We start from the raw sequence: 21,858 nt of genomic DNA, 5'->3' as shown, positions 1-21,858 counted from the left end.
CTAATTTAAATCTCTTGAATTTCTCTTTAATTGCCCAAGACAGGCAAGGGTTAATCTGACAGAGTTTACTGGCTGAACTTTATTATTTCCAAGTAAATCATATTGTCCAGTCAAGATCAAAAAATGATCTGGAAAGCATTCTCTTTTTCTAATTTGTAAAGGAAACGCTGCACCCAGGAAGGAACCCTTTCCCACTCCCCCACCCAAAGGCTGTTTCCACCTCATTGGAAGTTGGAGTGAAAAGTGGTTGCAGTCTTGTAAGTATCAGCTGATATGTTCCATTGCAAGTTTAATGCCACACGATGACTTCTGCAAACAGATACAGTCTTGACACAATGGCCTCCAGACAACATACTTTTCTATGAATATCTGTTCTGATATGCTCTGTGATCTCATGCTGCAGAACAGAAACTTAGGGGGGGAAAAATAGTCAGGAGGCATCAGGTTCTTTGCCTACCATAACCTTAGTGAAGTGATAGTGTCAAGTTAACTGTTATGGGCCAGATTCTCAGCTAATGTAAATGGTCTTCAGTCGAACTATATTGACAAACCAGCTGAGAGCATTGCCTGTATTTTTAAAAAGAAAAGGAGTACTTGTGGCACCTTAGAGACTAACCAATTTATTTGAGCATAAGCTTTCGTGAGCTACAGCTCACTTCATCGGATGCATACTGTGGAAACTGCATCCGATGAAGTGAGCTGTAGCTCACGAAAGCTTATGCTCAAATAAATTGGTTAGTCTCTAAGGTGCCACAAGTACTCCTTTTCTTTTTGCGAATACAGACTAACACGGCTGTTACTCTGAAACCTGTATTTTTAAAAACACTTGCAAGAAAATGTCTAACACCCTAGATTATGAAAATTGAAAAACTAAAATTCTTGACCTTTTTTCCATCCTTTGTGCTGTTGAATATTTGCATTATATGTAACCTGGTCAGTGACCACAGGCCTGGCTGCTTCCCTTTCTGGTTCTCCAGCAGCAGCCCAGTGCTGGAGTGCCTGCATTGCAAACACGGCATGGGAATACCTAAATCCAAACTAACAAAGCACGGTCATGAAAATACTTGTACTGGTAGTAAACTGCCTAATCATCATCATTACAAAAATCTACATTTTAGGGCAAACAAAAAAAACACAACCTCTGAGTGGTGTCTCTTCCAGTTGCTTTTAATTTAAGTTCGTGCATCTGCTTTTTTGGAGGGGTGGGATTTTGAATGAGACTTCCTTTTCTCCAAGTCTTGTTGTATTTCCAAAGGAAACTCCCGTAGGTTTTCATTAACGCAGGGGAGGCAGAACCTTTTTGAGTAGAAAAGACTACATTCCTGTAAAAAGAAATAAAAATATATATATGTAATTAGCAGTATAGAAAAATGGAATTGGTTACATTACAGCTTCTCTAAACAGTGTTTTTTCAACCTTTTTGATCCCAGGGACTGGCTTGCTGCCATCTTAAGCTATGTCAGGGAGACTTCAGGGACCAGCACTGTCCATGGTCTGGTTATCGAGAACCACTGCTATAAACCAGACTTTGTATTCACTGTTCTCCCTCCTCCATTCAGCTCATGTCGCTTCCTCACTAATGGGGAGATCATTCCTGGTTCATTCAGCAGGGTAGGAAGCCACAAGAAGCTTTCTCCCTCCAACCCCCATTCAGGGTTAAAGGCAATTGCGGTCCTTACACATTGCTACAAAGGTGGTTATGTGAGAGACCATTTCTTATGGCAGTGCCTAGCTTTACTGTAACTTCAGCTGCACCTTGGTCCATAGCCCACTACAAAATATACTATTCTTTGTACTGCTCTTTATGCTTAGTGTTGCTGGGGGCACAGATCCAGATACACAGATATTGTGGTGGTGAACTCCACAGAAATGCTTTATCAATGAACAACGGAATCTAAAACATAGTTTAATTCAATTGTGAAATTATCCACTTACCACTGCCTTCTTAAATTAGTTCTTTGGGGGGAGAAAAAGGTGATATTGAGGGGACAAAACTCTTGTAGCTAAATTGGAGTTGGCCATGTAGATTGCTTCTGCTTGAGTTTTTGCTGGGGTACTGCCACATCTGTTGTGAATAAGGCCAATGGTTTCCCTGATTCTATTGTGCGGTGACTCTTGGATCCAGCATATTTCACAGATGATTAGCCAATGCTGTAGGCCCAAAAATGTTGATCCAGTTGGCTCTAGCTAGGTACTTCTTATAAAGGAAGAGGTGAAAGCATAGCTGTGATATTTTAATCGAATTTGCAATTCACAAGTTTGCCAACCTTGAAGACAAGGTTATTAATGTATCTGTTTCTCTGCCCTGTAGTGGGACCACAGTTTATGGTTCTGCTGGTGTAGACCACTAGGTTCCACCTGCGATTCCATGCATGGAGCTGGCATTGGTATTGCTGGTGGATTATTCTTGGGGATAATGATTATTCTTCAGGGCTAATGAAGAATGCGCCTTTATATGGTTTCCTTACAGGTACTCAGTAAATTGGTTCTTTCATGCATTCAGTACTGAGATAGGTTGGTATCACTTTAGGACATACATATATCTTGGAAAGCCCCATCTCTGAGGCATGGTCTGAAAAGGTATTTGTTATACCATCTAGACAGCCTACTGGCTGTTTGTCCCTAGCTGCTCTTCATTCTTTATAATGGCACTGACAGAGTGGTGATTTTCAGTTTTTAAATTGGCCATGCTATTATTATTTCTGTTCTAGCAGGTCACACCTGGGATCAGGGCATCGCTGTGCTAGGCATTGTCCCTACATATAGCAAGAGACAATTCCTGATCTGAAGAGCCTACAACCTAAGTAGACAAGAAGGAAGCATTGTATCCCCTTTTGGAGATGATGAACTAAAGCCCACAGAGATTGAGACTTGCCTAAGATTACACCCGCAGTCTGGGGCAGAGCTGGGAATTGAACCCAGGCTTCCCAAGCCCATTGCTTTAATCACAAGACTCTGCATTGTACTTAAGTCTTCTAAGATGTAGACACTGGGTGTATTCAAGATCTTCTTCTTTGATGCTTGTCCTGCTGGGAGTCAGCCGTCCATTACCATCTACTGTTTAAGCCGTCCATTACCATCTACCTGCTATCATGCCCCCACTCTGCAGATAGTCAAGCCTTTGCTGTGGTCAGCATTAGAGAGCAAAATTCACTTCCCAGTCCTTCAAAAAAAAAAAAAAAAAATCTATATCTGTTCAGCTTTCCCGCTTTTGCAAAATACCCTTAAAATAACATCTGACCCCTTGGCAGTATATTTATCACTTACCCCTTTGGGATGTATTGGACCCCGGAGTTTTTAAAACTGCTTTCTTTGCATGGCATTATACGCCGTACTGAAATACATTGGCCAGGGATGTTTTAAGATATTGCTGTTAAGTTACACAGCCCACAACAGAGTACAAATAGCTCCTCTGCTGGTTTATTTTGGGTTGAAACAGTCAAGGGAATCATCTATGCTCAAGCAAATGCTTGACTCAAACAAAGTATCTCACACGGTGCTCTCAGTATTATCACTAGTATAATGCGTGCTGTGAATCACATCACAGCAAATGACCTCAGTGAGATTTAAGACTAGGAAAACAGATTAAGGTAATATAGTGAACACCTTGGCTAGTGAGTATATTCAGCCTGTATTGCTGAAGTTCTGGCTTTTTCCTTTTCACTTTTCAGATGAAAGTGAACCCATTATTGCCTGATAAATTTAAATGGTATCTCCAGACTAACTGAAGCTAAAAGCTGTCAGACCTATCCAGACAATGGAAGCTAGCAAATTAAATCCAGCATCTAAGGGGAGCCAGGTCCGGTTTTGCCAGATGTTTCTCTTGTACCATTGCACACTAACAGAAGAACTGAAAGCAACCTGCTATTATTAAAAAGTTGTCCTACATACTGATCTGCCTATTTACCACACTGCCCCAGTGAAGTGTGGCTTTCTTTAGCTTCAGAGGTTTATTAATCCACTGGGATGAGCCCAAATCTGGGAGCCACAAACTCCTGAGCTCTAATCCTAGCTCCGATTCCACGTATGGCCTTGGGCAAGTCACTTAACCTCTCCATGTCCTAGTTTCCCCTACATGAAAGAGGAACATTTACCTATCTCGCATGGACATCAAAAGGATTAGTTAGGTAACATTGGAAAAGTTCTACGGAAATGCTAAGTGTTATTGCTAAATGCATTTAGTAACCATCTTCACACATTTTGCTCTATATCAAGTCAGGCCAGTTTGGTAGGTATTCCCAATTCCTTGCACATCTGTGGCCCTGATCCCACTGATTTAGCTGTCTTTCTTTTGCCTGTTCAGGTTAGCTATTGAGGTGGGCATGTTTATTGCTGTCACTGTCACAGGTTTTTGTTAGGAAAGATACTATCTAGGAAAATCTTGAAAGCTCATACAGAAAAAGGTGCATGATCTACTAGTTGTCAGAGGGTTGTGGATCTTTTATGAAAATTAGAAAAGGCTTTTAACAGAACACTGCTCATGGCCCAAATGCATTGCTAGGCCCAAATGAATTCAAACACTTAATAAACTGCACTAATCCTTTTAGCTGACAAATGGTAGCTCTCACTTTCCTATAAGAGTTTCAGAGTGTTTGGCTGAAACTCTGAATCCATGATAAATTTAATTGGTGGAATTGAAAATACTAGTTGAAAATCTTATGTATATCAGCTGTTAAAATATCCTGAATTTAGCAATGTAATCAGTAAAGGGTGCCTGATTTACTCCTTTACATTGCTAAAGAACTCAGTGGCACATAAAAGCTTTAAGGGTTCAATCCATTTCCCACTGAAGCCCTCAAATGGCTCAAGTCTTCAGAAGAAGAAACAAATCTCAGTTTGTCATCTGATAATTTTCTGATTTCCATAAATCTAAGCAATGGAAGAGAATTTAAAAAGGGGAAATAAAGCTATCAGGAGAAAGTCTTAGAAAACTTGTAGATGTTATGACTTAATGTTTGCCCCAATTAACATAGGGAATCAAATCCATCCCTGGTGTAACTTCTCTGAAGTCAAATGAGTTATATTTGAACTTGACCCAGTGTTGCTGGCCCAAACGTATCTATGCTACATTCCTGCATTACCACTTTGATCAATGGAACGTAGAGGAATTTGGCCTCACTATCTTTCTCCTGTAGAATATTCTGTATTTTCCTCTGCTTCCTCAACAAATGCTGCCTTGCATCGGCATTTGAAATGTCTCAATTGCCCATTTGTGCTATCACACCATACCCCAATCTCCGCTCTGTCCCCTGCCCCAGCATGACTCCTACAGCAGGGTGTGCAAGAGGGGCAACAGAAAGGACTTATGGAGGCACTATGCTGTGGCTACACTGGGGATGGGACAAGTCCAGCAAGCTGTGGTACATTCATCACCCCTATCCATTGCTGGGGCAGTAAAGAGGGGGTAGAATTTGTCCCATGGTTTGTTGTAATCGCAAAGGGATCTGAAGGTTTGGAAAGAGATCTACGACTCCCTAGCACTTCTACTCACTGAAAGAGCGCTTCAGTTGGGAGTGTGAATTTCATTCTTTTGTAAGCATAATCTGCAGCAAGTTTGTACACATTCTCATTTAATACATGGAACAATGCTTATGCGCATTGGCAGGACAAAAAGGCAGCTCATTGAAAACAAACAAACTCTTTGGTTCTCCCCTGTTGCTGTTTGATCTTTCACCAATAGGTCATTGAGACTGGAAGAAAAATGAGAGCAAAAATATGCACCATGTATCACATGTTACTTACTGTGCCCACACACACCCGTCTGTTACACAAACTACACTGAGATCCAAGGATAAGGAATTTGTCCTTGTCAGGGATGAAAGGATCTTTCATGACATAGCTTTCTTCCAGGAGGCTAGAAGAAAATAATTCCATGCTTTAAAAAAACAATTTCAATTTGTGTCTGTTGTTTCCACATGAAGATCTCTTAGCAACCGATACTTTATTATTGCCATAATAGGTATTCTACACAACTTTTAACCACATTGTTTTAACCCTCATATTTATTATTATGTAGCCAAATTAAACACCTCTTCAGTACAGTCCTTTCAACTATGTGGTTTTTAATTTGGAGTCTGTTTCAAAAGTTGGCATTTACATGTAAATGCCTTTACCACTCCTAGCTATGTCAAACCTGTAAACTTAAAATTCAAACTCTCATTGGTAAGAGCTGGGTGGGTTTTTTTTTTGGTTTTTTTTTTGAGGGACCAAAAGATTCAAACCATTTTATTTTTTTTAATGAAGTTAACAGTAAAACAAAATTCACAACCTTCCCCGCCCCCTCTCTTCAGTGCTGATTTGGCAGGCAGCAATAAAGTGATCTAAAATACTCTTGTTTTAACTCTTACAAACTCAGGCTACACTGTTGCTCAAGAGCAGAGGTCGGCAACCAGGGGCAAGCAAGCCGATTTTTTCTGGTACGCTGCTGTCAGCTGGGGTCCCAGCCACCGGCCGCACTCAGCCCGCTGCCTGCCTGGGTGAACGGAACCCCACGCCGGCAGCGGGCTGAGTGGGGCTGACAGCCGGGACTCTGGTTGCCAGGAGCCAGCGGTCAGAATCCCAGACCAACGGCTGGCTGAGCCGCTCAGCCCGCCGCTGCCCCACTCAGCCCGCTGACTATCTGGAGTTCCAGCCACTGGCCCCTTGCAGCCAGGGTCCCAGCCCCCAGCCCCGCTCAGCCTGCTGCCTGCCTGGGTGAACGGAACCCCCAGCTGGCAGCAGGCTGAGCGAGGCTGCAGCCGGGACCCTGACTGGCAGGAGCCTGACTGGGTGAGCCGCTGTTGGTCTGGGGTTCTGTCTGTCACCCTGCTCAGTCTGCTGATGGTCTGGGGTTCTGGCCACCGGCGCCTTGCCAGCTGGGGTCTCAGCTGCCGGCACCGCTCAGCCCACTGCCAGCCAGGGTGAACAGAACCCCTGGCCTGCAGTGGGCTGAGCAGGGCTGGCAGCTGGGACCCCGGCTGGCAGGAGCCGGTGGAACCCCAGACCAGCAGCAGGTGAGCCGGCCTGCTGACGGTCTGGGGTTCCAGCCAGCCGGAGTCCCGGCCATCAGCCCCACTCAGCCTGCTGCTGGCCTGTGATACCAGCCGCTGGCCCCGCTAGCCTCGCTGCTGCTCTGGGGTTCCAGCGCCCAGCCCCTGCCAGCTGGGGTCCTGGCCGTTGGCCCCGCTCAGTCTGCTGCCAGTCTGGGGTTTCGTTGGGGGACCCCTGTAAATGTAAAATTTATTACTGGCATGCAAACCTTAAATTAATGAAGGTTTGGCACGCCATTTCTCAAAGGTTGCTGATCCCTGCTCAAGAGTATTAAGGTGATGCGTTGCAAGAAGTTGGCAGCTTCAGGAGGGGGAAGTCAAAGGCCTTGGGCTTCCCAGGTGCTCCAGGTGGCTCCTCAATGAAGTCAATTATGTGTCTGCTCACAGCCCTGCAAGACTGGCTCATTATTGGATGAGTTTGATTTAAATCACAATTAAATTCACAGTGAAATGGACAACAGAACAAAAAAAACCCCAAAATAGTCTTATACCCCGATGCTGCCCTTTTAATGTAACTGGGAATGTGGGGGAAGGGAGGTGTTTACTCAAACACTGAACTATCCTGGAATTTTAAAGCATTATAGCTGTTGGTTCTGGGTAGAAAAGCTGGTCTATAAGCCTTGTAGGACGCTAGGCCACAAAGGATTAATTACACCTAGGCAAGGCACTGTGTATTCATGAAGACTCATTTACACCCTTAACATAGGGTTTATTTGATGCAAATCCTGGTCTTTGGGCATGTCTTCTGCTCTACCCTGAATTTTGCCCAGCTTGCATTAGAAATAGTGAGCAGAACAGAAAAACATGAACTAGGAGAGCATGGGGAATAACTTCTTTGGTTATGCTTCCATTTCACTGAATAACCCAGTTTTGTCTTCACACTCTTATGTCCCCATTGCAAAAACATGGTTCTTCGTTCTTCCGACTAGAGGGAGATTAGAAGCCTGCTGGCGCTTGGATTCATATATGGAGACCATCCTGATGAGGCAAGACTGTCTCCCATAAGTCATGGTCCAATGCCAGGCCAAGCTGGTACTGATCAACTGTTGTTACCATTTTACAGCATGCTCAGCGATCTGGCCTCAACCCAGCCAAGCACTAAGCACATACTTAATTTTAAGTCTTGTTGACTTGGATGGACTCCATGGATTTACTCATGTGCTTGAAGTTAAGCACATGGGTAAGTGGTTTGTTGGAGAGCTTGGCATTTGGCAAGATTGAACTCTGACTGCACAGTTGTTGGGCCAGACTGTACCTACCTGTTCTAGCAGAGATTTGTCTAATTCAGGCAAATACATTTCTAAAGATCTTTAAGATATATATTATATGAAAAACTATTTAAACAACCCTACAAAATGTAGTTTACCACATGCATTTAACTCAGGCATTAATTAAGGCACAAATTAGTTGATATACAGGGCATTTTGTGCAATATTGCATCATTCCACAGTGTGAGATTTATAAAATCCAAATACGTTCAATGAGAGCTACCCCAGAAGAGACTGTACTTACACAACAGAATGAGTATTTGGGGGTTTCTGCCCATAATAGCTGTATGGGGCTGTTAGCCCACATAGTTGGCATTCAAAGTCTCCTTTCGGCTGGGCTTCTTTGTGGGAATCCATCTATAAAGCTACATACATGAAAACAAATCATTTTAGATTCAAAATACAGTACTGGGAACACCCATAAAGGTAATTCAACTGACCTACTCCAATAGCCCTGTCTAGCCTCACCAATATCAGGGGAAGAATTTTGGATGATAGCGCAAAGGGCCTAAAGAGTAAACATCAAAGGGAGATCCTCTTTTTACCTTTTCTCTTCTCTTCACATATTGAAAGCCATTTATTTTTTATTATTATTTTAGGGGGTAGAGGGAATTAAATAGGTGCTTACAGCTAGGGTCCTAAATCTGTATTTAGGCTCCTTCACAAGTGGCCTGATTTTTGAGTGCTGTGTCCCCCATTAAAGTAAGCACGCTGCTCATTTAGGGCCTAGATTTCTCAAAGCTGCCTGAGGATTTGAACAGCCTATGTGTCTAAATCCCCCAGACAGCTTTGCAAATTTCAGCCAACATGCCTAAAAAGGGCTTTAGGGGCCTACCTTTATGCATGTTTTTCAAAATCTTGGCTAATCAACAGTAAGAACTGTGTTCTCTCTAGTTCCCGTTCATTTTCAACCCAGGCCACATCTTTCTGAGTTTTCAAAAAGCTTGGTTTGATGTATGTTATAGATTGCATTCTGATATAATCAGACACATGCAGCCAATTTTAACACAAGTACTGTATATATGCATGCACCAAATTAACACACATCCACGAACAAACACCTGGCTACTTAGCTGCACACAAAGTTGCCTGATTTGTATGTACAAATGCACAATTCCATGGGCACAACTATTGTGTCATATTTGAAAGTCATCAAAAATGAGTTCTGTTTTTTCCAGTTTCCTACTACCAACCCCTAACCTTTTCAGGTCCAACAGCAGTATCATCTTGTACCGTAACCCTGTCAGATCTGGGCTGGGTCAGCAAGTGAACAAGACCCTGTCAAAGGGTATCTGCTCTCTGGGGATAGACTTATCCCAGCTTCCCTGGACTGGAGCAGGTGATTCTAGTCCAGCTAATTAAAGAGAGTTGCACTCCATCTGGGCTTATAAAGGGCTGCTATTGGGCAGCTGGGGGGGATAGATTACAGTGAAGAGGTGTTTGCACCTGTGGTGGGTCCCTAGAGCTAGGGGCATAGGGAAGCAGCCCTGTAGATCAGTGGTTCCCAAACTGGGGTTCACAGAATGGTACAGGGGGGTTGCCAGAAAAATTTCACTAATGGCAGCCAGAGGATCCCACGCATTGGAGGCAGCAGTTGCAGGGCAGGGAGGACCCCACGCATTGGAGGATGGTTGCAGGGCAGACAGCCCGAGCCCCAGGGAGAGCGGAGCTGAGCCGTTTAGGCTGACAGCCCGAGCCCTGCTCCCGTCAGCGGGGAAGCCAGCAGCCCGAACCCCAGCGCTCCGCGCGGGGCTGGCAGCCCAAGCCCCAGGGAGAGCGGAGCCAGGCAGTTGGGGCTAGCAACCCAAGCCCTGGCAGTCAGCGGGACCTGCAGCCCGAGCTCAGTGGAGCTCGGTTGACCGGGGCGGTCAACAGGGTCCAGTAGCAGGAGCCCCAAGGAGTGAGGAAGAAATTTAAACTTAAATCCCTGGAAATATTCATTTTTAGGAGGGGGTTCACGAGATTTCACAATTTAGTGAAAGGGGTTCGTGGGCTGTTAAAGTTTGGGAATCACTGCTGTAGATGCTACCCCAGTGAGGAAGCAGAGCTGACTGAGGCTTAGGGTTGCCACGTCTGGTTTTCAGCCAGAAATTCTGGTCAAAAGGGGACATGTACGGTGTCTGATCAGAAGTACTGACTGGACACCAAATGTCTAGTTACTGCCTGCAGGGATGCTGGAATAGGGGGTTACTGCCTGCAAATGCCACTCCCAACCTGCTCCCTGCTAACTGGGGCTGGGGACTGGGAGGGGCCACGGTGAGGTACAGAACAGTGAGGCAGATAGGCTCCATGTCTGCTCCCAGGCTGGCTCTGCAGGCAGCAGGTGAGTCCCAGGGGAGGGGGAGTGAGTAAGTGGGGGAGAGGCCTGTAGCATCTGGTTTTAAGAAACTGCAAAGTTGGTAAATCCGCTGAGGTCAGGAGGCTGCTAGGAACTGGAGTGCCAGAGACCCCTGGGAGGGGTGGCCCTGAAACTTGGGCCAAGAATGGAGTTAAGACAGTGTTCTGGTTCCCCCCCACCTCTGTTTAAAGACCCTCCTCTTCCTAAGACTCTCACCTTGGTGCTGGTGGTTCGGACCCTTCCTTTGGGGTCAGTACTGTAGGAACGTCCCATCAAAGTGTGAGGGAGCCCTGGGCTGCTGGAAGGTCTATTTTTTCAGATGAATTAAGAAGGGGAACCTGCCCACCTGTTATTAAATAGCACGTGACACTTTCCAAAGGAGGAAGGGGTCCGAATCCTGCACTTGCAAGGATCACAATGGACTGAGGTCAAGGAGACGCCACACGGGTTCAGCACTCTTTCCACACACAGATCATAATGCAGGTTTGGGGATTTAGTGTGCTAATCTCAGTCTCCCGAGCACAGTTCACTTCAGGAACAGCCTCTCTCATATTCCTCTGTAACTAAAATTCACCAGCAGTTTCAACTGGACAGCCTATTCCTCACTTCATACTCTAATGATGCTACTATCGTCAATGCCTGAGGGGACTTCATCTCTGTGGGAACCCTCTACATCTTTTAGCTTCCTCAAAGGGGCAGTGAAACACTTAAAGTGCTTTAAGAAAAGGAGGACTTGTGGCACCTTAGAGACTAACCAATTTATTTGAGCATAAGCTTTTGTGAGCTACAGCTCACTTCATCGGATGATGCATTCAGAATTGTATTTTCCACTGAATGCATCCGATGAAGTGAGCTGTAGCTCACGAAAGCTTATGCTCAAATAAATTTGTTAGTCTCTGAGGTGCCACAAGTCCTCCTTTTCTTTTTGCGAATACAGACTAACACGGCTGCTACTCTGAAACCTGTTAAAGTGCTTTGAGAAATCTGGATTAGATCTGGGCTGTGTATGTGCAATGTATTCTTTCAAGCAGAGGTTCTTAAAATCAGCTATGTACAAAATGCACTTAAAGGATCAGTTGTGAAGCCTGCATTTTAGATGACCAAAAAACTCCTCCATGTGTAATTAGTAGCAAAACAAATATATCCCTGTATCCAAATGAGATTCTGTGACCTCATTTGGAGTATTGTATGTTTAATTTGGTGACCCAAATTGCAATTATTCAAATGGTGGTAAAGAATGCACTGTAGGCCAGTGAGGATTGTTTGAAGTAAGGCATTTAAATAAAATCAAATTACAGTATCTCTGAGGGGTCTCACAGATTGTCGAGTGTGTGAGTTCAGATTAAAAGACCAGATAACTCGGGGTTCTGAATTGAAATAGATTAGATACAGAAAGGAGTTGCTGGCATGTAGAATAGACATGGCTCAGGGACTACTAAAGGGAAGGAATGACGTATATGTAGAAACATGTCTGGCTACAGCAGTTGAAAATCATGTGATCCTGCCTGTACGGCAGTGACTGGATTAGGTGAACCTCCATTGGACTCAAAGCAATGAGACACTTACATGAAACTTGATGTAGCTGATGCAACTGGAACAGCATTTTTCCTGAGCCTCATACCCTAACCAAGTGTTCTCTAGTATTTTCTCAGTGAGGTAGACTGAGAGGCCATGCTAACAAATTCACTATCAGGAAATAGTATTTTCTCTCCATGCAACATACGAAAAATCAACCAGAAACCATTCCTTTGCTGGGCAGGACACACAGTCTCAAAGCTCCAAAGAACTCCCAAGGAGGAACAACATTTAAAAAATAAACCTTTAGTAATCATTACAGGTGAAGCAGTGGCCTAAAGGGACTCAAAATCTTTCCAGGTGTTGGTATCGGTTTCCTCCTTTAAAATGCCCACATCCTCTCAGACAATGGGGAATTTCTGAAGAAGCGCCATGTTCCAGTGATGTGTAATATTATCTGGCAAGTTTGCCATGCATCGGCTGCCGCTGAGAGTGGTGCGAGGAGCGCCAGGAGCTGGGAGTCCTGGTGCTGCAGATTAGGTCCAACGACAATTGTCACCCCGAGCACCAGGGGCATGCTGGAGGGGACCCTGAAGGCAGCCATCCACTCACTGTACATGGAAACCCTGAAGTGTAAACCGGACCAGGGTAAAGCCTTCGAACTGACCAGCAGGTGGGATGCCAGCAACCACTTCCTCGCCGGGGGCGGCTTCACCCATTTCGCCAACTGGTGGTTCATCCACCATGCCTGGCTCAACTGCATCCCGCTCAATGGAGCCGTCCGCCATGGGAACTGACACAAGCGTTGCAGGAAGTGCGGCTACTCGAACGAGACCCTGCCCCATGTCCTGTGCAGCTGCAAGCCCCACTCCAGAGCCTGGCAGCTGCGCCACAACGCCATCCAGAACAGCCTGGTGAAAGCCATCGTACCGCGCCTGGGGGAGGTCGCCGTGAACTGCCACTTGCGACCTGACGTGGTAGTCACCGACGAGGCCCAGAGGAAGATCATCCTCATCGACGTCACGTCTCCTTTGAGAACAGGACCCCGGCCTTCCATGAAGCCCGAGCTCGTAAGCTGGAAAAATACGCCCCCCTGGCCGACACCTTGAGAGCGAAGGATTACGAGATGGATGCCCTGATCGTCGGAGCCCTGGGCGCTTGGGACCCCAGCAACGAGCGTGTGCTGTGGACCTGTGGGATCAGTCGACGCTATACACGGCTCGTGCGGCGCCTCTTGGTCTCGGACACCATCCGATGGTCCAGGGACACCTACATCGAACACATCACCGGCCACCGACAGTACCAGGAGGTGTGAGCCGGTACGACATCATGCATCAACTATGGGAAAGGGACTGTCATAAATATAAAGGGAAGGGTAAACCCCTTTGAAATCCCTCCTGGCCAGGGGAAAGCTCCTCTCACCTGTAAAGGGTTAAGAAGCTAAAGGTAACCTCGCTAGCACCTGACCAAAATGACCAATGAGGAGACAAGATACTTTCAAAAGCTGGGAGGAGGGAGAGAAACAAAGGGTCTGTGTCTGTCTGTATGCTGGTTTCTGCCAGGGATAGACCAGGAATGGAGCCTTAGAACTTTTAGTAAGTAATCTAGCTAGGTATGTGTTAGATTATGATTTCTTTAAATGGCTGAGAAAAGAATTGTGCTGAATAGAATAACTATTTCTGTCTGCGTATCTTTTTTGTAACTTAAGGTTTTGCCTAGAGGGGTTCTCTACGTTTTTGAATCTAATTACCCTGTAAGATATCTACCATCCTGATTTTACAGGGGGGATTTCTTTATTTCTATTTACTTCTATTTTTTATTAAAAGTCTTCTTGTAAAAAACTGAATGCTTTTTCATTGTTCTCAGATCCAAGGGTTTGGGTCTGTGGTCACCTATGCAAATTGGTGAGGCTTTTTACCAAACCTTGTCCAGGAAGTGGGGTGCAAGGTTTTGGGAAGTATTTTGGGGGGAAGGACGCGTCCAAACAGCTCTTCCCCAGTAACCAGTATTAGTTTGGTGGTGGTAGCGGCCAGTCCAAGGATAACGGGTGTAATATTTTGTACCTTGGGGAAGTTTTGACCTAAGCTGGTAAAGATAAGCTTAGGAGGTTTTTCATGCAGGTCCCCACATCTGTACCCTAGAGTTCAGAGTGGGGGAGGAACCTTGACAGGGACTGAGAGACTTTTTCCATTGGATCATATGAACTGGAACCATAAACTCACTGAACATTAAATCCCACCAAATAAGGGTAGATCCATCCCCATCATCGTATCCACTCACACACTTTATACTCCACACCTGAACATAGCCATTATATGGACAATATACCCCCGTATCTCAATGTCTGTACTTTGACCGGTTAAACTTTTACCCCCAATCGGGGAGATTGCAGATTATGTATTCCTTACGCCAACCGTTCCTAAACCGAATTTCACACCCCTTGATAATCTGTACCTTATTCCCTGATAACCAGAAACTTCTATGCTTAAACTCTGTACCGTTTTCTTTTTACTTCAACATTATCTTAATAAAATTATCTGGCAAGTTTGTGGTTAATGGTAAACTTGTTAATATTGCTCATTTACAGCTTGATTCTGCAAGGCACAGAGCATTTTGGTCCTAAAGCCAAAGCACTTAAGCACTTACTAACTTTAGGCATGCGAGTACATTCATTGAAATGAATGTAACTACTCATGCTTAATGTTAAACAGATGTTTAAATGCTTTACTGGATTGGGGTCAGAGTGCCCAGCACCTTGTAGCATCAACCTACAAGTGTGGTTAGAAACCTGGTGGGGGGAGATGCCCTGATGCCATGGTGATGGTGGTGCAATATATATTTTAATTCAATACCAAGAAACCATTTATAATTAAGACACAGTTTAGTCTAGTGATGGGATAAGGGAATGTTCCCTTGACTGATGTATGGTGTGGATTTGGATGGATGGGTCTAAATGCAGTTCTCTCAGGGCTCCTAAAAACTTCTGAGCTGCTCTGCTTGGAGCATTGTGCTAGTAAGATTTTAAAGCATGCCAGAAATAATAAATCACCATTAAATGGTCAGGGTCAGCGACAGTAAGGAATCTGACTTTCTGTGCTTCTCTTCTCATTAGCCCAGGTCTTTCCAATGTGTATTTTAAGCACTGACTCTTGATCCTTCATAGGACCCCTGAGTGACTGAAGAGCTAGATAAACTATACAATACACATTGTTCACACACAGATAAACAATTTGATAGGGTGTCAAGAAAAACCTTGCACTAACACACCTTTAATTCTTTCAAATTAAGTCCCTTTCAGGGACTTGGTTTTCCATGTAGGGTGTTCTCCTATTATTTAGAGATAGTGATAACCTACCAGAACATTTAGGGCCTAATCCTGTAAGGTGCTGAGTGTCCTCAACTCAAGAGTGCAGGAGCTGCTCAGTACCTTGTGGGAGCTGGTCCCCGGTCCCTAGCCCAGCTAATTCAGAATTACGCTGGAGTGCTTTGTTTTACCCAAAAATCAGCACTGGGACGCAATCACCTCCCTTAGAAAGCTAATCTGTTGAACAATCAATCTTATTGTTAAAAGCATTTTTCTCTTTCATCCATTATTTCTAGTTAATCCACTCTGAACAGTTCCCTTCCTGCCCAGCTCCTTCCTGTTGATGCCATTCAGGTACTTGTAGGTCATTTCTTTGCTGTCTCCCTACCTCTCCTATATGAATACAGATCTTCCTTTCACCTACCCTACCTTGATTTAGGGTAACTAGTCAGGAATTGAGAATAATGGCCAACTGAAGTGTAGCCATCATATGGCTTTCACTTATCCTTTCACTCCAGGAGATCATTTCACGGAATTAAATCCTCCTGTCTCCCTCTATCTGACTCCCTGAGGACAGGAGGATATTTCAGTGTTGCTAGCCATTATTCACTTGCAATGCACAGCCTCCCTCTAGCTGTTGAGTGTATTACCACAGCATGCCCTAGCCCCACTACTTAAAGAGAGCCTGTGGCTAGCCTTAAATCTGTCTCCCAAGCGGCAACATGACATGCAATCCAGAGCGCCACCAGACTAGCCCTGAAGACAGTCTTAAACATGAAAGCAAGTGTGGCAACTGAAAAGTCCTAAGAATCTTTGAATATGCACAGTGTGTCAAGGGGGTTTGTAAAATATGCTATCAAATCCTTTCCTTGAGTAAAGAACTCTTTAAACATAAGCTACAGCTCAAAAATGTGTCTCCTTAGATGCTGCGGAGTCAATCTATATATTTCTTTAAGATTTAACAAGGAAAAGAGAACGTCAACATTAAAAAAAAAATTGGATTAGGCAGGTATCTCCAAGAAAGAGTATATATACTGAGAAGAATTTCAGTGCATCGTGAGGAGGATTCCATGATGAGCCTAAATGCTGCCACATACTGTAATTAAGTGGTGAGTGTGTATACAGTATATGTACCTATGTCCTCTAGTGGCTAGAATCAGAATTGCGCAACTGTGTGTTATTGGCTCTATACTGTTAATAGGGATTCTCCGCTAGCTCAAGTGTTTGTCCCCTCCTCATACCCATCTAGGGTGACAATTCTAGGGGAGGCATGTGATAGGAATGAGAGAGAAAATAATCCCCATAATTAAACATGCTCAGAAGATTCTCAGCATGTTAGGGTTGTACAGCATCAGGCCACCTCCTTGCTTGAACTGATTTTGTCCCTACTTAAGTTAATTTATGACTGCTTTGTTAAAGTAATTTCCCTGGTGGAAAATAAGGTAGGAATGCTCTATCACAGTGCTTGTTCTCTCCTTCCTCCAGGTTACCATTTAAGAATAGTTACAGTGGGCCACACAAATGCAGATGAAAGTACCACTGTTCTTAAACACAATCTAACTTAACACTTTCCAAACTGCAAAAATCATGGTGTGATTTTTTTTAAGCAGAAATATGCAGCAAAAGAGAACATAAAGTGTTGAGAAATAAGAAACTGGCACTGTTAAAATAATCTTGGCAAGCATAAATTATAGCTCCAGCGATGTAGAATACATGTGTGTGGATGTTATTAGGCGGTTGCTATGAGATGCCAGATCTCCTCCATAGCTAGAAAGAAGTTCAGAGTTAGCATATAGAAGAGATTGGCCCTTTCCATTAAAATCTGCATGAAATATGTCTCTGGTTTGCTTACCACCATCCACTAAGTAGCATGGACTGAGTTACAGCTGAAAAGCTGCCCAGTTACTTAAATACACATAAGTATTTAAAAAAAACCAAAAAAACAAACTTATGAAAAGAATTTAAGGGGCAATAGTGCCAAACTCAAAACACTGAAAGCCAGGAAATACATAGCAAAGTTATATCGCTACATATATAGTTTTCCACATACACCCACCCACACTAATAGTACATGAGCCCTATTCTAGTGTAGCCAAGCACTCTAGCATGTTAGCTAGGAAACATACTCTGCTTGTCTGGGTCTCAAATAGCAGTGATCAATCCCATCAAGACAGGGATCTGGCCGAGGATGTTTGAGGAGAACACGGATGTTCTCGCCACTCTAACTTTTGAGTTTCCCTTTCCACGGGAGAAGTCTGGAAGTTTGGGGTTCTTGCACAAGCATCTCAAAGCCTTTGTGGAAGAAGTCTGCCAGAAGGATTTGTAAATAGGATGGGAAAAGTTTGCAGCAAAACTTCAGTCATTCTTTCAGTATGGCTTACAAATGGAGTACATCCTTCAGTCATGGACTAGTTACTTGAACACGTGCTGAGCTAGGATACGTCTAGCCTGCAGTCAGTAGGTGTGACTGCAGCTCAAGCTGACCTACCCATGCTAGCCTTTATCCAACTAGCTCAGGTCCTGGGACAGTAAAACCAGGGCAGTGAGAGTTTCATCAGGGGTTAGCCACGCGAGGCATTATCCAGGGTTCTGGGTTGGTTTGTACAACCCATGCTGAAGCTCATGCTGCCATGGCTTCACTGCACCAGTACCTGAGCTCGCAAGATTAAAGCTAGATCCAGTATGTCAGCTTGAGCGCCAATAGCACCTAGTGATGTAAGGCAAGCCTCTGTTTTCTGTAGCCACCCACAGAACCCATATATGAATTATTCCCACCCTATAAATAAGCCTCCCATGTTGTGAATTTTTAAGGTGCTCTGGATAAAGCACTGGAATGCCCTTATTCAGCCCTCTGTCAGTGTGCTTAGCCAGTCTGTTCATCTAGGGGAGGTTCTTCTCCCCAGCCCTAATTTTAGGGATCCTTTGAGCTATTTGGCCTGGGACAGTACACAGGCATTACGGTCCAACTGCTTGTTTCAACACCAGTTTCTTGGGTGTTGCTGTCAAAAAAAGAGCCAGGTCTGACAATTTTCCATATTTTACTGTGTAACCGAGATAAGATGTGACCTTAGTATAGGTTATCGCCGCTGTCTGAGGCAGAACACCTTTTCCTGTAAATCTTAGGGACGTTTCACTCACCATTAGATCTGCACAACCTATTTTCTGAAGTAGAGGTGTCTGAATTCTTCCCTCTACCCTGTCCAAAAGGGATTTTGGCCCAATCCTCAGCTGTGCTTCAGCTCCCTCAGTCACAGCCGAGAAGGAGGAGAGCAGGTGGGGCCCTTTTATGGCCCCACATCGATGAAAATGTCACCCTTTTGGCTTAAAACCGATTGCTGAGGCCACTAATGCTGCAGGTCTGGAATGTTCCCAGTTGCCAATGTATTGGAGAGGTGCGGAGCTAGCTCTGGTTAGCCTTCAGGAGGCTTCAGACTCAAGAGAGAGAATTCTCCAATAGTCTCAAAGAATCAGAGTCACATGATAAGTAATATTTCTTTAGCCTCGATTTCCCCCATCTATAGAGTAGGGAAGGCTAAGGTTACACCGGGAATCAATGGCAAAGGTTAGCATATAGAATCCAGATCTCCAGATTCTCACGCTGTCTCCATTAATTAGAGCATTTTTTCAGCAAAACCCGCTTCCACTCCCTAAAAAACACAAGACTGATTTGATGTGCCCCTATATAGTGGGGCACCCAAGGTTCTGCTTCATTGCATTGGTTTGAAGGAAGGGCCATAATTCTTCTCACTTCCACACTTCAGTTCCCAGGCTATGAAATGACAATCCTCAGTGTGCCAACTGCTGGGGCTGTTCCCTATCCTGGGAAACCATATCACATCCTCAGCCAGAGCAAAGGGAGAGCAGCATTTTTCACTGCACTGCAGGATTGAGGACCCCGAGTGCCGATAACAGCTTGTCTTTACTTAGAAATTGTACTGCTTTAATTATACCAGCATAGTTATGCTAGTATAATCCCCTAAAATGGATGCAGTTATACTGGTAAAAAGAAGTTTAGAGCAGTCTAATTTATTCCCCATACAAGAGGGGAAATAAACTATAGTGATATAAAGGACCTTTATACTGGTGTAACTGCATCCAAGCCTTGGGGTGTACCAGTATAATTATATCCATTTAAAAAACAAAATCACACTCCTAATTGTGTGTGTGTGTGTGTGTGTGTGCGTCTCCCCAGGAAAAAGGGTGGGGTGGGTGAGAAAGCCTGGATTTCTGCTGGACATGGCCCACCTTGATTACCATGCACATTGTAGGGAGAGTGGTCACTTTGGATGAGCTATTACCAGCAGGAGAGTGCGTTTGTGTGTGTATGGGGGTGGGGGGGTGAGAATTCCTGCACAAATCCAGGTTATGGCCCACCTTGATTATCATGCACATTGTGTAGAGAGTTGTCACTTTGGATGGGCTATTACCAGCAGGAGAGTGAGTTTGTGTGTGGGGGGGTGGAGGGTGAGAAAACCTGGATTTGTGCTGGAAATGGCCCAACTTGATGATCACTTTAGATAAGCTATTACCAGCAGGACAGTGGGGTGGGAGGAGGTATTGTTTCATGATCTCTGTGTGTATATAAAGTCTGCTGCAGTTTCCACGGTATGCATCCAATGAAGTGAGCTGTGGCTCACGAAAGCTCATGCTCAAATAAATCGGTTAGTCTCTAAGGTGCCACAAGTCCTCCTTTTCTTTTTACTCCTAATTGAAATAGTTATACCACTGTCAATGCAAAATCTAGGAGCAGACCACACTTAAGCGTTCTATAGTTTGCTGGCATTTTGTAATACATGTGTAAAGACTCCCCTCCACTTTGTTAATATGAACTGTTCCAATTCTTTCCATGGAAAGAATTTCACAGAAATATACTCGGTAAATAATAACAAGGAGTCCTTGCGGCACCTTAGAGACTAACAAATTTATTTGGGCATAAGTTTTCGTGGGCTAGAACCCACTCCACGCATCTGATGAAAGCTTAGGCCCAGATAAATTTCTTCGTCTCTAAGGTGCCACAAGGACTCCTCGTTGTTTTTGCTGATACAGACTAACAGGGCCACCATTCTGAAACTTGGTAAATAATGGGTCTCCATGAACAGAAGAGCAAGAAATAAATCAATCAATCAATAAAAACAACCGGAACTGTTCCCAGGACCAAGAGTTGGGAAAAGAGGGAGATATCTTGGGGCCCTTGTTTAAAAAATCCTGACATCTCTATGGCCCTTCTCTTATTCAAGGGTGCCTTTTCATCGCTTACAACAGCCTCCCATACTGACAGAGCTCTTCAGCCTGCTAGAATATGCATCCGATGAAGTGAGCTGTAGCTCACGAAAGCTTATGCTCAAATAAATTGGTTAGTCTCTAAGGTGCCACAAGTCCTCCTTTTCTTGTTACCCACATCAGTATCTCTTACTAAAGGCACTGGGATGACCATCAATGCCTAGCTGTTGCCTAACTGCCCATTCACGTATAGGGGACATGGATTCTAACTCATTAGGCAGTGCCAGCTGCCAGTGCATAAACTGCGAATGACACAGACAATATACGCCGTGTGTCAGAATCTACTTAGCCTTAGGGACCCAAGGTGCTGCTGCTCGTTCAGGTTGTGGCACTACAAGTTAAAAGGGACACTGTCCATATATATATATATATATATATATATATATATATATATATATAAAATGTTTTAAAAATAAAACTTACCCTTGTTCCCAATAACCCAGTGGAAACTTGACACTGAAACATGCCTGCAGATTCAACAGACCCTCTTGCTGGCTGCAGCCATCATCTGAGCCGCAGGCTTCCTGGTTCCCGTGCACTGCTCGTGATGACATCAGAGGCTCATGCACTCTTCCCCTCCCGCTCTTTAAAGGAGCAGTGTTCAGTCAACATCGACAGGGCGGACCCACCTGCTGCTTTGCCGTGCGTAGCTAGGGCTTTCTGGTACAGCAAGAGTCCTAAATTATGTGTGGAGAAAGCCGTCCAGGGCTTCAGGTTAGAAGCCAAATAATCTGCATGATGGTGTATTTTCAGTTCAAAGATTCAGAGAACTTTGGATCAGATGTGTGTGTGTTTCGAGGATACCAATCTGAATTAAACACGGGAGACAAAAGTAAAAGATATAATAGCCATTGGTTTCCACCAGTTTTCCAGTAGCATAGGTCTTTTGCACAGAAAAATGATTGAAATATCGGGCAGTCTGTTAAACTTCCAAGATCCCAAACATTTGGGAACTTCTTAGTCACTTTGTGAATTAAATTCAGCAGAAGTTTATATCTCCATGCCTCACTCAGATACTTTGAAATACACTGAGGAGCCAAACCTTTATTTATTCTGTAATATTTGGTGTTACATTTATAGGTGTATTGGCAAAATAACCAGCCTTTCCCTTACACAGGACCAGAA

The 21,858-nt window shown here is 44.3% G+C and overlaps 1 protein-coding gene across 2 annotated transcripts; it reads right to left on the bottom strand.

The window, feature by feature from the left end:
* Positions 1–742: 742 nt before the first annotated feature.
* On the bottom strand, positions 743–21,274 carry CDPF1 (cysteine rich DPF motif domain containing 1). 2 transcript variants are annotated; one of them, XM_073315781.1, is made up of 4 exons: positions 21,157–21,274; positions 8,541–8,661; positions 5,743–5,854; positions 743–1,322 (listed from the first exon to the last, which is right to left on the bottom strand). In XM_073315781.1, the coding sequence occupies exons 2-4, from the start codon at positions 8,651–8,653 to the stop codon at positions 1,173–1,175; spliced, it is 375 nt and encodes a 124-aa protein (XP_073171882.1). In that variant the 5' UTR covers positions 8,654–8,661; positions 21,157–21,274; the 3' UTR covers positions 743–1,172. The 2 variants fall into 2 exon arrangements, with proteins under 2 accessions (XP_073171882.1, XP_073171893.1); XM_073315792.2 differs by lacking the exon at positions 21,157–21,274 and adding an exon at positions 12,201–13,025.
* Positions 21,275–21,858: the final 584 nt, after the last annotated feature.

Source organism: Lepidochelys kempii, chromosome 1 (genome assembly GCF_965140285.1).
Source record: "Lepidochelys kempii isolate rLepKem1 chromosome 1, rLepKem1.hap1, whole genome shotgun sequence".
NCBI lineage: Eukaryota > Metazoa > Chordata > Testudines > Cheloniidae > Lepidochelys > Lepidochelys kempii.
The sequence above is the reverse complement of the archived record's forward strand: the minus strand, read 5'-3'. Positions and strand labels throughout refer to the sequence as shown.

What these genes read in the sequence shown, in the direction of transcription:
- CDPF1 (XM_073315781.1), bottom strand. Translation starts at nt 8,653, where the DNA reads ATGGATTCCCACAAAGAAGCCCAGCCGAAAGGAGACTTTGAATGCCAA. An exon ending in CCAAATACTCATTCTGTTGT is followed by an intron (nt 5,855 to 8,540) that starts GTAAGTACAGTC and finishes ATTTTCTTCTAG; the next exon opens with CCTCCTGGAAGAAAGCTATG. An exon ending in GACGGGTGTGTGTGGGCACA is followed by an intron (nt 1,323 to 5,742) that starts GTAAGTAACATG and finishes TTCTTTTTACAG; the next exon opens with GAATGTAGTCTTTTCTACTC.